Source organism: Mauremys mutica, chromosome 2 (assembly GCF_020497125.1).
Source record: "Mauremys mutica isolate MM-2020 ecotype Southern chromosome 2, ASM2049712v1, whole genome shotgun sequence".
NCBI classification, from domain to species: domain Eukaryota; kingdom Metazoa; phylum Chordata; order Testudines; family Geoemydidae; genus Mauremys; species Mauremys mutica.
The window spans coordinates 55,466,647-55,481,878 of NC_059073.1; the positions used below are offsets into that span (position 1 = coordinate 55,466,647).

General features: G+C 40.0%; 1 protein-coding gene and 1 long non-coding RNA gene across 2 annotated transcripts in view; one reads left to right on the forward strand and one right to left on the reverse strand.

Annotated features, from left to right (window-relative positions):
- Positions 1 to 746: 746 nt before the first annotated feature.
- On the forward strand, positions 747 to 12,574 carry LOC123364910. Its single transcript, XR_006577350.1, has 3 exons — positions 747 to 861; positions 4,818 to 5,149; positions 12,371 to 12,574. It is a non-coding gene; the product is annotated as an uncharacterized LOC123364910 (long non-coding RNA).
- The window catches only part of PKIA (cAMP-dependent protein kinase inhibitor alpha), a 69,652-nt gene continuing 62,219 nt past the window's right edge, over positions 7,800 to 15,232 (reverse strand). Inside the window, exon 3 of the mRNA XM_045007406.1 lies at positions 7,800 to 9,559. Within this exon, the coding sequence (XP_044863341.1) occupies positions 9,480 to 9,559 (80 nt within the window). The 3' untranslated portion in view covers positions 7,800 to 9,479. The remainder of the gene's footprint in view (positions 9,560 to 15,232) is intronic.

A 15,232-nucleotide genomic window follows, 5' to 3' on the forward strand; every position in this document is an offset into this window, starting at 1 on the left:
TTGCTATTAGCATTGTACATAAAGCCTACAGGATTGCTGGGAGAGTGGCAAAGAAAGAAAGCAATTTGAGTAGCGCTGCTGTTAGATGTGAGAATCCAGGATGGAATTCTGTGGGCATCCCTTTTGGCAGTTCTGGAATCGTACAGGATACTGGCTTAGCACAGCTACCTAAACTAGATGCAAAGGTTTCTTCCTTTGAGGAAATAAGTAAAACTTTTAAGAATGGTCTGAGACAGAATACATCTTTTCTTTTAATTTATTTTAAAAAAAACCCAACTCTGGGTGAGGCATCAGACCCAGGTAAAGAAATACATACAAGAGACAAATGGCTTACAATATTTTGTTCTTATGGTTTTAAGAAGTCTTGATAGTTCCTCTCTTCTCCCTCTTCCCAACTCCCTGGCTCCTCCTTTCTAGTTCAGGCATCCCTTTCCAGCATCAGATGGATTTTATTTCTAAATTCTCTCTCAAATTACAGATGGCCACCAGGAGGCAGATGTGTTGTGTTAATCAATTATTAGTTTCCAGATTACTTAAATTGTGTTTAAATCAGTAATAAAACAATTTGTATAATCTTCAGATTTGTTTAGGTCAACACTTCAGGAGAAATGTATTCTTGTCCTCGCCCCCCTTTTTTATTTAAATTAAGGTGGGGAAGATTTTCTAAAAAATAGAAAACTCCTGTGCTAATTTTCTATATTCTTCCTGTTACAGGTCAGCTTGTTCTTCTGCTTGTTCTCAGAGTGAAGTCATAATTAGCTGGAAGAATCTTAGAAATTACAGATGGAAAGACTTATTAAATCAACTTGTGCATTCCTTGCCCTGACAACATGCATTGTTCCCTGAAGTACATTTTATAAGGTATTGAAGACATCAGTTTGCTGCTAGGCAAATGATGAATATAATGAGAAGTTACAAAGACTACATTTTGACTTCATTTCAGGATTAGATATAGAGTTGGAGGATGGGGGGGGAGAAGCTCATTGAAACATAAACATCTTATTTATGTGTAACAACCTTTTATCAGTAAAATGAGTAAGCAGCAATATAAAAGGCTATATAGATTTGTAAGCATTTAGACAGGTGTCTCTCCCTCACTGTCCATCTGAGAGAGGCCCCTTTTGACACTCCTGAAACAGTTTACGTAAAGAAGGAAGTTAGGAGTCTCTGGCTCCAACCCTTAGGCAGGGTATAGCCACAAGTACCGGTAGTTCAGGGGCCCAGGCCCTCAACCAGGGCAGGGCACCAAATAAAGAATCTAGGGCATCAGCAGGTGTTGAGCAGACACCTAGCTCAGCAGACTAGGCCAGGCCTCCTGGCCTGAGGTGGGGAGGCTGCCACCCCAGGGGTAGGGTGGCAGGGTGTTGAGGGACACAGGCCCACCTGACTCCACATCCCAGCCCAGGGCCCTAACAGTGGTAGAGCCACTGGGTCAGCAGGGATCTGGCCACAACACGCTGACCTAGAATCAGCCAGCACCATAGCCAAACAGTAATCAGGTGCCACGGGCCACTTCGTCCCCTCCCTTTAGGGTATACCTGAACCCCCAGGGTCATCCTCCATCTCCCTAGGATACATTGCCACTAGCTCCTCAGCACGTCTAGCAGACCTGGCATGTGTCCTTGAGACAACAGAAATCTTCCACAGATGCTGGAAGCATCTATCTCTCACTCAACTGAGCTGCAGGGCCCACCTCTTATACTTCCTGTTCCTGTTCCACCCTTTTGCTTCTGGCATGGAGCCTAGATCATCCTGGATCCAACCACCAGGGGGCATCTGACTTTCCCTTGCTGTCTGTCTGAGGGAGGCCACACCCCTTTGCTACAAGATTAAATATCCTATTATGATAGGATTATCTGTTAGGAATATAACAGTTTATATTGTGGTAGCATCAAAAGGCCACAACTAGGATTGGGGCCCTGTTTGGCTGGGCATTGTATAGATGTTATATTTAGATTGTAAATCCTCCTAGACAGTGATGGGTCTTTTGTTTGTACAAGTCCTTTGGTGGCCCAGTGGAAAGCACTAACAACTAAGATATATTCTCCCCCCTCCCTCTCAAAAAGTCTAGATTTAAAGCAATGTTGGGCATGTTGATATATCACTTGAGCACTGAGTACCCCCTCTTATAATAGATGTATGTATTTAATACCATTTGGACTTGATAGGGTGGGTCACTTTGTTACTGATCAGTGTTAATGACCAGACAAGCACTTCTCAGATTTGCACAGCTAGCAGAGAAGGGCCTATGTTGCATCTGCACCAGAAATGTCCGTGCAAAATTGCTTGTGTTTTTGTAGGTTTGGGTCAGTTCCTCAGGTGGTATAATGAAGCCAGTGTAAAGTATATGAGTACACTTGCGGCATTAATTTACATATCCCACAGGAAGTGTTACCGTGGATAAAATGCTGGCAATTTGAGGAAATGGTATAGATAGAGGGTAGACTGCAGAAATCATAATTAAATTTATTTTATGAGGCAAAGGGTGATATCCTGGTGGTACTAATGGGAAACATGAGGGATGGTGAAAATGAGTGGTCATATAGACTCCAAGGCAGGTAGATATGGCTACAATTCTTGTCTGTATGTTAGTTATTTTAACTTCAAAGTAACAATTAAAAACCTCCATGAATCATCATTGGAGCAAAAAACATTTTTTGCTAACATGTACAATCTTTGTGCTAGTTTCTGTCTTTAGAGGGACTACCGGTATCCAGATAATTACACAGATTAAGAATAAATTTAAAATTAAATGATAGCTCTCAGGTTTCCAGAAAGCACTTTCTTAATGTGTAGCTCTAGAAATTATATCAGTTAGACCAATATTTTTCTGTTTGACTAGGCAGGAACTCTAATCCCTCAGCTCACACACAAACCATTGATCCATGTTTGTGAGCTCCAGGCCTGATGAGTGCAATGGGAGTCGATTCAGATGCTAAAGAAACTCTCTAACTGATGTACAGGGGAGTAAGCCCTGGCTAACACACACACAGGCTGTCCAGAGAACATCCATCTGATAGCCCCACTGCCACTCACCTGCATAACAGAGGTTAAAATCCTGATACTCATTTGCAAAGCTCTCAATGTCCCTGAGGGCTTGTCTACACTACCCACCGGATTGGCAGGCAGCGATCGATCCAGCAGGGGTCAATTTTATCACATCTAGTATAGATGTGATAAATCAACTGCTGAACATGCTCCCGTCGACTCTGGTACTCCACCAGAACAAGGAGCGCAAATAGAGTTGACAGAGCGTCAGCTGTCAACTTAGTGCAGTGAAGACACCGCTCAAGTATGTTGACTTCAGCTATGCTATTCACATAGCTGAAGTTGCATATCTTACATCGACCCCAAGTCGTGGTGTAGACAAACCCTGAGTAGCCTTTTCTTTTCCTCACCCCATCTTTCCACCATGTGCATAGAACATATTGCACAAGGACCAAATATTGCTGCTTCCAAAAGATGCTGGTTTCACCACAGCAGCTGTACAATTTTCAACCTTTGTTTAATTATTTGCTTATCTAATAGTTAATTTAGAGCGATTAGATTCCTGTTCAAAGAGCTGTTGAAATACAAAGTAGTTGTAAGATCCTGTGAAAGATGATCATGTACAACAGTTATTATTAATGCACTATCCCATAGTTTTTGTTTTGAATATTGCTATTTACATGACCCTCAATATGTACAGTAAGATAGTTGTAGCAATTAGCATGAATAAACATAAGTGGAATATGTATTACACACGTTCACAATCTGTCTTTTTAATTTTTCCTTTTTTATTTAGAATCACCTGACCAAAGGTCTGTTTGTGGGTGTGTGGTGAGGGTTGTGTGTGGTTTGTGTGGTTTTTTTTTTTCTTTTTAAATTCAGGATGAAGGCAAACAGGACTGTTTGGTATTTGGTCAGCAAGCATGCAGGAATTGAAGAAAAGTTTCCAGCTACAATTCTAATTTACTGCATATTCTTGTTTGATCTAATTTAAAACCTAAGGATTTAAGGGTATCTAGCCACAGTATCTCATTCTTCCTTGCAATGCATCATGCTCCTGCTGTTGAAGTGAAGCTTTTCTTATGAAGCACATCAGTTTGGTTAAACCTAGAACTAGTCTGAGGTCCAGATATCAGCTAGGTCATGTAAGGTGTCCCCTCACCCCCTATTGCCACATCCCTGTCACAGTTCAGGGCAACTGCATCTGTATTCCCCTCAGGGGTTCAGAAAGGGCGCCTACTGTTTGCTTGCAGCTCCCCATCTGTTGCCTTTCTGGGTGGAGGCCTGTTTCTCTCCCTGCTGACCAGTCTGCTTCCTTTCCCCTCAGACTGAGTGATTTATTTTTAACCAGTTGTAAGTTACTTCCTATGCAAGTTTCTACTTTATTCTTAAGGTAAAAAGCACTACAGATGAAACATATTAAAATAATAAAAGAACCTACATCCATGCTAATAAGCTTAGTGAACATCACATCACCGTAGGGGTTTCTTTGTGGTTACGAGTTCATCAGAGCTTCAGCTCAGTCTTAAGGGGCCTGTTGTGGTGATTGGCCTACAAATTCACTCTCATTGTGAGCTCAGAAGTATAAAGTATATGAAACTTCATAAAATGTCACAACCTATAACAAGTGTTGATGGGGGGAAAAGATAGGTAAGGGAGACCCATTGAACTAATCAGCAGGACTTCTTTAAGACTATGTTGAAATGATCCTTGTTAAAAACAGATGATGTGGATCAGAAATTAATGAACCAAATAAATGTATATTGGCCTAACTGGTGGACAAATGACACAAGCTCTTCCACCCTCCCTCCCTTTTTGGGTCCTTACAGAGACTTTTCCCCCTTGAAGATGGAAGAGAACTGACTGAGGCTACTGAAGCAAAATGCCACTCATCTCCTGTGACCCTAAGCCTTTGTCATCCTAATGCTGAGATGAGTTTCTAACCAGAACATGCCAAGGAGAGGGACTCAGATAACTCTGCCACTCCACTGGCTACAGCTGAATCCCAAACACCATCTCAGATGAAATGGTATCAGACTTTAATAGCAGCAGCAACTCCTCCAGCTCATCTCAACTTTTCTTTCCCCCAGAGAGATGTTACCAACTAAGATGGTCAAAGCTAAAGGAAACAAGAACTGTTAAAATTAAAGCCTTTCAAATAGTAAGTGGTCCTTTTCTGTATCTTTAATACAAGGTTAAAGGGATTTTTAATGGTGTGTTTGCCATAGTACTAAACAGCCTGAAGTTGCTGTCAACCAACCCCCAGACCTTGTTTCCAACTGTTGACTGTTGGAGAGCGATTGGTTATGTTAACACCTTTTGGCCTGCTTCTTCCAACTAAATGAATACAACAGGCCTCAGTAGGCCAAGTCCTTTCCAATCCTCTTCAAAAGATTAAAGCCCTCTAGTAGGAGTCCTGTCTGTTTGCTGGATCAGGAAGAAGGTCAGTTTACAACCTAAGCTTTTATCCAAAAGTCTTTTCTTTTGTCTGTTGGTCTCTGAAGAATCCATTTTGAACAAATAAATACACCACATACACAATTGCATTTTGAATATGATGTACCCTGAAGCTGTTAACCCTTATACCTCATACATACTTTTCAGTCTATAATATATAGAGCAGTATAAAGTCATTGTCTGTATGAAATTTTTGTTTACACTGGCTTCACTAGTGGTTTCTATGTAGCCTGTACCCCTGCTTGAGAACCACTGCCTTATTCAAGAAGGGTAAACTTTTTAGTGAGGTAAATTAATCTTAATTCCAGTTCAGGATACTACATGGTGTCAGTCTGTCACACTGACTATCCACGATGCCTCTGAGGAATATAACTAATACAGATACCATAAAGAGGCAGTGCCTTCCTACCAGCTGCTGGTGTGTGCTCTTTGGTGGCCACAGCAGCATCTGTATTACTTGACCTCATGCTCCTGAGTTCCAGCTCCTTCATATCCACAGCCTGTGGGTATACTTCAAAGCATGTCTTCTGGTGTACAGGCCACAGGAAGGAGGAGGTACAGCATTCTCCTACTACAAAGAAGGTGGAGAATCCATTAGAGACCAACAGTCATCGAGCCCCCATATCTACCAATGCATCAGTTTCCTATTTAAGAGGGAGATGGAGGGGAATCATGGAAAAAACAAAACCCCAGACAGGAAGGAGACCATAATAGAACAGAACAAGGGAGCAAAAAAGGGCCAGAAACCTTAATGAAGCATACCCAGGTAAGGGAGGCAGAACCCATGAGACCAATATTAAGGTGAAACAGTGACTGCACCATAGTTAATGCTGTGCTAGAGTTCAGTTTTAACAGGAGCTTTAAACCTTTATTTTGAACACTCATTGAAATGGCAAATACCAAAATACAGAATAGAAACTGAGTAGTATTTTCATGCTGGTCGGATAAATGAATTGACACCATGAGAATATTAGTGTTTTAAAATCACCCCTTTTGGGCATTTTATTCCTACTGGATTGCCTCACTTTCCTTTTGTTCTTCTGCAAGAAATCTAAAACACCCTGGGATGTGGCCTTTGTGGCAGAACACACTCCATCCACAAACTTAAAAGCATGGAAATTAATTAGAGCAATTCCTTAACGTTGCCTGCAACAATACTGCTAGCATACTTATGGCACAACCACTCAGATGCATGGAATGTGTGCAAGTCAGATGTGCTGATCTGTTGATTTAAAAGCATTAAAGGATCATTGCAAAGATTTGACAGAGTGCAAGTTTGATGAAATAAGGGTTCTTACTGCTTTTCTGGTATCTGTTGGAGATGAAAGTGAAGGCCTTATATGTGTGTTATCAATAGCACAGGTAAGATGAAGGTGGAAAGGAATACACAAGTATTTCCCTAAATTTCAGATTTCCATGCTTTTAAGGTTTTGGTAGCTACATTTAAGTCACCCTACTAAGTCTATGTTAGTTACATCCTATAGGTTTTTAGAGTAATTTCTATAGAATCATATTGTATTAAAATTACCAAACTCTCTAGCACTTTTCCCACAAGAGAGGAGACAATAAGGCATAGGGAAAGGACAGAGGGTGGGGCTTTAGAGACTGCCAAGAAGGGACAAAATTGCATATTTAGGGCCCAATTTAGTGGTGACTTGAACTGAGGCATGCTGACACTAGGAAGACAAGCAACTTGTATGTAGAATTCTCACTATAAAACAGCGTAAAGTGCCATCTCGGTGTAGAAGCAGCAGAACTAGGTTCTTAGGAAAAGGTATCACTTTTCCCTTATGAAAGAGGAGAGTAGGAAGCACAGCAAGATGGGAATAAAGGGGAAAGAACACATACTAGTTAGAGATGGAAGGAGAAAATGGAATTCTAGTCCATGAACTAGGAGCCTGAAGGAGAAAATAGGCAAGGACAAACACTTGGGCTAATGCATTGTATTTATTCCTGTTCGTACTCCTTCTTAATGGCATTTTCCAGGCAAATATCCAACAGAGCTGTAAATCCAGAGGAAGAGACTAGCAAAATGTTTTGTTGGGGACTAGAGTATTACTACTTTGCACTGTTAGTGCTGGGATAACTTTCATGCCACAGTGGAAAATCATGCCCCCACCCCCTGATGCAGAAGTGAAGGGAAACCTTTGAACAACAGTTTAGTTTCCTTCAAAGGGACTCCAAGGGAAACTAATCAAGGCACAATTAGTATGAGCTTATCAGATGTTAGCTTGAAAGGAAACAGGGTATTCCTGCAGGCCCCAGGAATGCTGTGAGTTTGACAGCTAGGTATCCAACTTTCAGATAACAGGAGGTAAAAGGGGCCAGATTGTGCTAATGAACCACAGGAAAACTGCTGGTTTGTTATTTATTAACACTAATAAATGAGCTCAATACTGATCAGAGAGTTTACACATCTCACAAAAAATTTCATGTGACAAGTATCATGATACATATTGTAGAAACAACAGCCGTGGCCATAACAGTAAAGAATGTTTCATTAACTGATGACTAATATACCAGAAAGCAATCACACTAGTAATTAGTAAGAATTTACAAACATTAAAAAGTGCATAACATTTGAAACCAAAGGAAAAAAGTGACATCACTGTCAATTTAAAAAAAAAAAAGGCTTCATTTCTTTTTTACTCTGTGATTGGTGCCTATGCAGTTGCCACAGTAGTAGTCATCCTTCTCACTCACCTAGATCAGGGAGATGTGGGATTGCCTCAAGACTAAGCACTAGTGTAAATCTATGGCCTTTTTTGCCCAGGGGAAAATTGACCATCATAGCTATTGCAGAACACTTTATTAGAGAATAGATATTCCAAAGTAATTTACCCAGGTGTACATATTCTGGAATCAGAGTGACTTTATTCCAAAATAATTAAATCTCAGAAAAGCAGAGGAGATATTTTGGAATAAAATCACTTTCATTCCAGAACCGAAAGTCCACAGAGGGGAGTTATTCCAGAATGGTTGTTCTGGAACAGCCAGCCTGGTCAATTCCTCTCATGGAGACAAGAGCTAGGTTTAACAGCAGGAACCACAGCTTCACCAGCAAGACTGGCTTCATTATTTTCAAATCAATGTTTTTCAAACCATCCAGGTTATACATTTACTCAAACAATAATAAAATGACTGGACTTTATTTTATTTTAAAAAGTCCCAGAGAAAAATTAATAAATCAGAGGAAAAAATACAAGGAAAAAACAAAATGTAAAGATTCAGCTCAAATCCCTGATCTGCAAGTAACTACAGTCAAGTAGCTGACCTGTACCACAGACACAAAACATACCCAACTGAGGGAATATTCACATTAGTGAATCACTCTGAAGGCTCATCTAGTAATAAATTGGAGTGCTGATGAGTCAATAGTTTTAGGCATAATCAATTTAGCTGTTGACATTTTAATTTGTCATGTGCACACCACCACATTATGCAAAAAAACAGCCCTTTCAAACAAGTGGTAGAAAAATTCACAGTAACAGAAATATTCTTCATAAGCATTTGAGACAGGGCAGGGTGGAGCTTATAAGTAGTACAATACAAAACATTGTAAATAACAGAGCTGTAAATCACAGATGCGGAGTTCTAAAACCAGTGCTTTCTATATAGTTCTTTTACTAGGTGATCACTTTGGCCAGAGAATTTTAAACTCTGAGGATCACTCAAACCTTTGCCACAGAACACAATTAAATCCTCTGATGGTTCAAAGACCATTTGCTACAAGAATTATCTATTTTGTTCTACTTTCTACAAGCATTCCCACCAAGTGGTTATGAAAAGATCCATCGAATGACAATGTCCCACGATTAGTAATGTTTCAACCATTGCTAATGACAGAGGTAGAACAAACTCTGTCTGCTGTCACAGCCCGCACCCCCATTTTTAGCATTACGTTGAGCAGGTTCCAGCAGTGAAACGCATCCATTTTCTTTTCACCTAGCTTACTCATGGAAACAAATTTGTTCCAGTAAACTCCTGCAGTCTGAAAACATCCAGCAGCTGCTCCTGTCGGTCAAAGTTGGATGTCAGCTTTCTTGTTTCTCTGCTTCCCCCTGGGTCTCCCCAGCTTGTTCAGTTGGGTTTCTTTGTGCATCTCCTTCACCTTCTGCAAGGAATGAACAAAGGAGGGGAATGATTGGGGAAAAAAACAACCCATTTTCAGACTGATCCAGTCTAGATCTGTATTTTGCTCCTGGAATAAAATTTTATCCTTTGCCAAATTTAAGAATTTTGCAGTGTTACTGTAGCTGTGTTGGTCCCAGGATATTAGAGAGATAAGATAGGTGCGGTAATATCTTTTATTGCACCAACTTCTGTTGGTAAGAGACAAGCTTTCAGAAGTTGTTCCAATAAAAGATACTGCCTCACCCCTAAGGTCTCTCAAATTTGAGGTGTCTGAAGGTATCTGAGAAATAAAGCCAAAAAGAAAACTACTATGCTGACAAAATAATAGTGCATTTAATTCCAATATGCTTTAAAGAAACCTTATATTGATGAAATATCAAGACTGCATATTGAAAGACACACCTTGACAAACCTATTTCTGGCTGAACAGTTATCATCTATCATTGCAAGTACCATTAAGATTACTAAAACTGAAAGATGTTAACAGTTTTCCAGGTTTCTTTACTATGTTAATTTGACTATATAAGAAAATCATTATTTATATTGTGCCTAAATACAGCTATCTGGTGGGCTACACAATTATGGTAGACAAGTACCATATTGAACAATATTGGTACAATTACTTTTTAAATTCATTCAATGTGTGTAGTACTTTCTCCACGGAGTACACTCCACATATGCCACTACTTCTGCTGTCTCATTATAAGCCACATGAATGATCTGCAGACTGGAAAAGTATGTCTTACAGCAATAGACTTAAGGAGGTCAGTCAATGTAGTTAATCTAAAAGAAGGTTAAGAGTGACTTCATAATGGCCTATAAGTACCTACACGAGCAGAACACATCTGATAGTAAAGGGCTCTTTTAGCAGCTAGATAAGATCCAATGGTTGGAAGTTGAAGCTAGACACCTTCAATTTGGAATAAGAAGGTAATTAACCATTGAAACAGTTTACCAAACAAAGTGGTGGATTATTCATCACTTGTACTCTAAAGATTGAATGTCTCCTAAAAATGGATATTTGAATTACAGCATAAATTATAGGTCTTGATGCATGAATTACTGGGTGAAATTCTATGGAATGAGTCATGCTGAGGTCAGATTAGAGGATCATAAGGCCTTCTGGCCTTGAACATCTAAACATTGTCACAGGGTGCGTCAAGGCTGATTCCCCACTCTGGCACTTGGAAGGTGGGGGCCTGCAAGGATTTTAAAAATTAATGCTTGCCACTCCAGGCTTGTATTAAACTCCCAAGGTTACAGTTTTTCTCTGACCTGGGACTGGTAAACGCTGCCACCACCCAAATGCAAAATCCCACTGAAATCCAGGAAGGCGCACTTGGGAATTCTCAAGCCCTTTCACTCCCACTCTGGGGAAGAGCTGAGAAAAGAAAATAAAGAAATCAGCTGTTGTCACCAGCTAATTAAAAAGAACATGCACAAACCTCTTTGGACATCAAAAATCCAATCCTGTTTTTAAAAAGATTAAATTTTATTAAAAACAAAAAAAATACACCTGGAATTTAGGCTTTTGTTACATTTAAAAAACCCACTTACAAGAATAACCTTCTTGAGGTCCAGCTTAAAGGTTACACTAAAACAAAAGCATTTGGGGTTAGCACAGAGGAGTCCACTAGCCATAAGAAATAAACAGAAATAAACCTAATCACGTCTTTCTAAACATTCCTGATCTACTTACACATTTGAGGTTCCAAATAAGTAGTTCCAGGTATGATCTGATGATCTATGATCATACCTGGCTTAAAGCTTCTCATAGCGTAACTGCTCCCTGTTCCCCTCTTTCCTGGAGAACAACATTACACAAAGGGTAAGCATGGGAGGTTGCTATTTGGATGCATTCACTAACACCGATGCTTATTCTATTCATTACGGGCTGACTTGTAGATAACACTTTTAAAAAAAATATTTTGTTGCCATCCTTTTTCTCTGAACACCTGTCAATATCTGCATTGCACCAACTCCTCAGATCCTGCAGTCCCCTCTTCCCCAACCCACCATTATCAATGACCCAACAATTAATAGGCATTCTATTGGCATATGGACACCTCCTACTTGAAGATAAAGTAAGTCTCCTTTTCCCAGCTGAAAGCTGTGAACTCTTTCCTCACCTCAAATTCTCCCATGTTTGTTATCTTTTTGAACACTCTAGTATATATTTACAAAAGTGGCTGTAAAATCCGATTTTCAGTGCCCTCTCTGGCTCATCCCACTCCACACACACTGAACAGTTCTGGAGCTTTAACATTTCTCTTGTCCTGTAGGGAGAACTGTGGTGAGTAATAACTTCCTGCACATGCTTCCGGAGCACAGGTGCAATGTTAAGGCTCCAGGAGCGAATTTTCCTTTAAGGATTCTTCTCAACTCATTCCACCACTGACCAATCTACAATACCAGTTGTCTTGCATTTGCTGCCACTGACGTTTGCTCTTTGAGACTCATTGAGTGAGATATAGTATTACATCTAAAAATCATGATTGGCTTAAAAAATAAATGTTAGGTTCTTTCTATTTACTTTCTGGTTTCTGAGATTCCATGGTGCTCTTGGGGGCCATGTTTTCAAGCCTTTTTCCTGAAACCATGAGGGCTAGAATCTTATTGGGGGGGCAGAAACAGATTCTCATGCAATGTTTTGATTCCAGCAGGTGGGTTTTAAGAAATGAAATATCGCAAGACTTGCAATAAAATCGTGAGAGTTGGCAACACTAGAAATACTTTAAATATCGCTGTTAATGACCTCTCTGATCAATCTCTAATTTATTTTTCCTTCCAGATATTCTTGGCCTTTTATGGTCCATCAACTCTCCCAGAGGTCACATCACTGACTTAATCCTATCAAAATTTATCTTCTCCTCTACTCATTTTTACTGATCCAAACTTCAGCTATCATTCCAATTGTCATAAACAAACAGATCCGGGTGAAGGTCTCTTTTACCTGGAAAGGGTTAACAAGCTCAGTAACCTGAAAAACACCTGACCAGAGGACCAATCAAGGGACAGAATAATTTCAAATCTCTGTGGAGGGAAGCCTTTGTCTGTGTTCCTTGTTTGCTCTGTGTTCTCTCTTTGAATCTAAGAGAGGCCAGACATGTCTCCAAGTTCTCCTGGAGTAGTTCCTACTATCCAATAGTGAGTATTAATTAAAAAGGCGAATTAGTCTTATAATTTGATTTCTACATTTGCAATTGTGTGTTTGCTGGAGAAATTCTTTATTCCTGTTTGCTGTTACTTTGATTATGCTGAGGAGGAGGGAGGGGAAGTCTCTCCAGTTTTTATAAGTTAAACCCTGTATTTTTGCATCCTGGTAATACAAAGATAGTGTACTTTTTTTCTTTAATAAAATCATTTCTTTTTTAGAACATGATTGATTTCTTCCCTTGTTTGGATTTTCAGGAGAGGGGAGGGGGGAAAGTGAATCCCTCTTTGTTTGATTCAAGGAGTTTGAATCAAGGTATCTCTCTCCAGGACTAGGGAATGGGAGGGGGAGGTGAGTCCCTCTTTGTGTTGAGTCAAGGATTTGACTCGGTGTGTAATCTCTCCGGAGCAGGCTGGAGAGAGGAGGGGGGGGGGAGGGGAACTGGCTGTTTCTCTCTCTCTGGTGAGATTCAAGGGGTTTGAATCTGGGTTCCCCAGGGAAAGCTTGGGGGACAGGCAGTGTGTCAGACACTTAGAAAACTGACTGGTGGCAGCGAGAACCAGATCTAAACTAGAATTTTAGTTTAGAGAAGTCCATGCAGGTCCCCATCTTGAAACCCAACAGCTCCAAGTGGGGGAGAAACCTATGACACCAATTCCGTATTGCTCTGCCTAAATAAACAGTCCTGCTTTACTCTGAGATGCCTGGACCCTCTGTTTTCACTACTCTCTATGATGCAACTGCATATACTGCACCTGTAACTTTTTTTCTTCCTCTTGAGCAATTTGTATCAATCTAATCTCATAAGCCAACATCCCTCACTGTACTTTTTAACTTTGGTACATAGGTCACTTTAGTTAAGTCAGGTGCTGGGCTAGTCTGTGCTGAATTCTGAAATAAACAAATACTTCAAATTGGGTTTCATGGTCTATTTTGACAAGGTGAAAGCTCAGCTCAGAGCTAACAACTTCTCTATGAGCACAAAACCCTGCTCTCTGTTGTCAGGCATTACTGAGGGCACAGATGTCTCAAGTTTCCTGTTGTGGATTCCCTACTTATCCAATCTGAAAAGCAATTCTCCCATAGGAATAAAAGTCACATTGCTGCAAAAAATGATACTATGTATTTATTTTAAATACACGATTAATTAAATGTGCCCACTTTGTAGTTATTAGGAAGCTGCTCATTACAGCTAATTGATTTTGACTAGAGAGTACTGGAGTACTTGTTTTGAAGGAATAGCCTTATACATAATTACTTGTACTTTTGCAAACAAATTTGAAGTAGAAGATGAGTCAAATTTTGGACCTACCAACTTAGTTGAGTTTGTCACTATAGTGGTGCAATTTAACTAATAAAAGAGCACTTTTCAGCATAAATAATCTGATACCTTTTCGGCAGCATGTACATTGGCAAAATCAGTCTGTTCCTCAGCACCAGGCGTTTACATCAGAAAGCTGCCAAAACTGAAAAGCAGCACCAGGTATTGGACAGGCCTGGAGGGCAATCTACTCTCTTACCCTGACACAGGTTTGGTGGGGCATCCTTTTCTGCCATTGGTGTAACAGTGCTAGGGACACTGCAGAAGACCTCAGTTTCTGAGACTTTTGATTTAGCACCTTTAAAAGAACTACATTCACTATGCAAAGTCAGTTGGGGGAGGGGGAGGGTTTGAAGGGAGGAGGAGAACAACATTTCAAAAAATCCAGACCATTCCCAATCTGGAAGGTTAACAATATATCCAACTATGTAGTTTAAGAGGAGGTAGGATGGTATTTCCATGTACCTTACTGACCTTATAAGATTTTATGGGCTGCCCTGAAAACTTGTCTGAAATTATTAGCATTTACGTAAGCTGCAAGAGAGGTCTCAAACAAACTAAATATAATCTTGAACCATGTATCAAATTTAGGCTAATCATTATTAAACCATTCCCAGGATTTATGAAGATTCAAGATCTTAAGTCTTCTTCTCATCACGGCAAAGCCTACTGCATCTATGTGATAAATATGCTAACACAAATTAAATCAAATTCCTTTGAACGATCACAAGAGAAAGTCACTCTTGCTAGTAATTGCTCCTTCATCATTAAGAGATACTGAATGTAGTCAAAACACTGAAGTCTGACTGTGTAACTGCAGTTTTGTAAAATGTAAATTTATGGTAGGAAAAAAGTTTAAAGGGATATGTTGAATCTTATCTGTAGGAATTTTGAGTATACAGCCCCAGAAGGCTGTAAATAGTGATCGCATTGGAGGTGGATCAACTAAGGATACAAGTTGGCTTGTACACAAGTCCAGGAAGATAAACAAACAAAACTCCACAATCTCTATGCTCTGATCTGTTCAGCGGAGAGAGAAACTCTCAGATCTCTTTGTCCCCACTGAAAGTGCATATGTGGCCCTACAAGCTAGCTGCTGGCCTGTCCTTTCTCAGACCCACTGTTTTCTCCTCCAATTAGGGCCAAACAATCTGCTGCAGATGGAGTAAGTATAGATT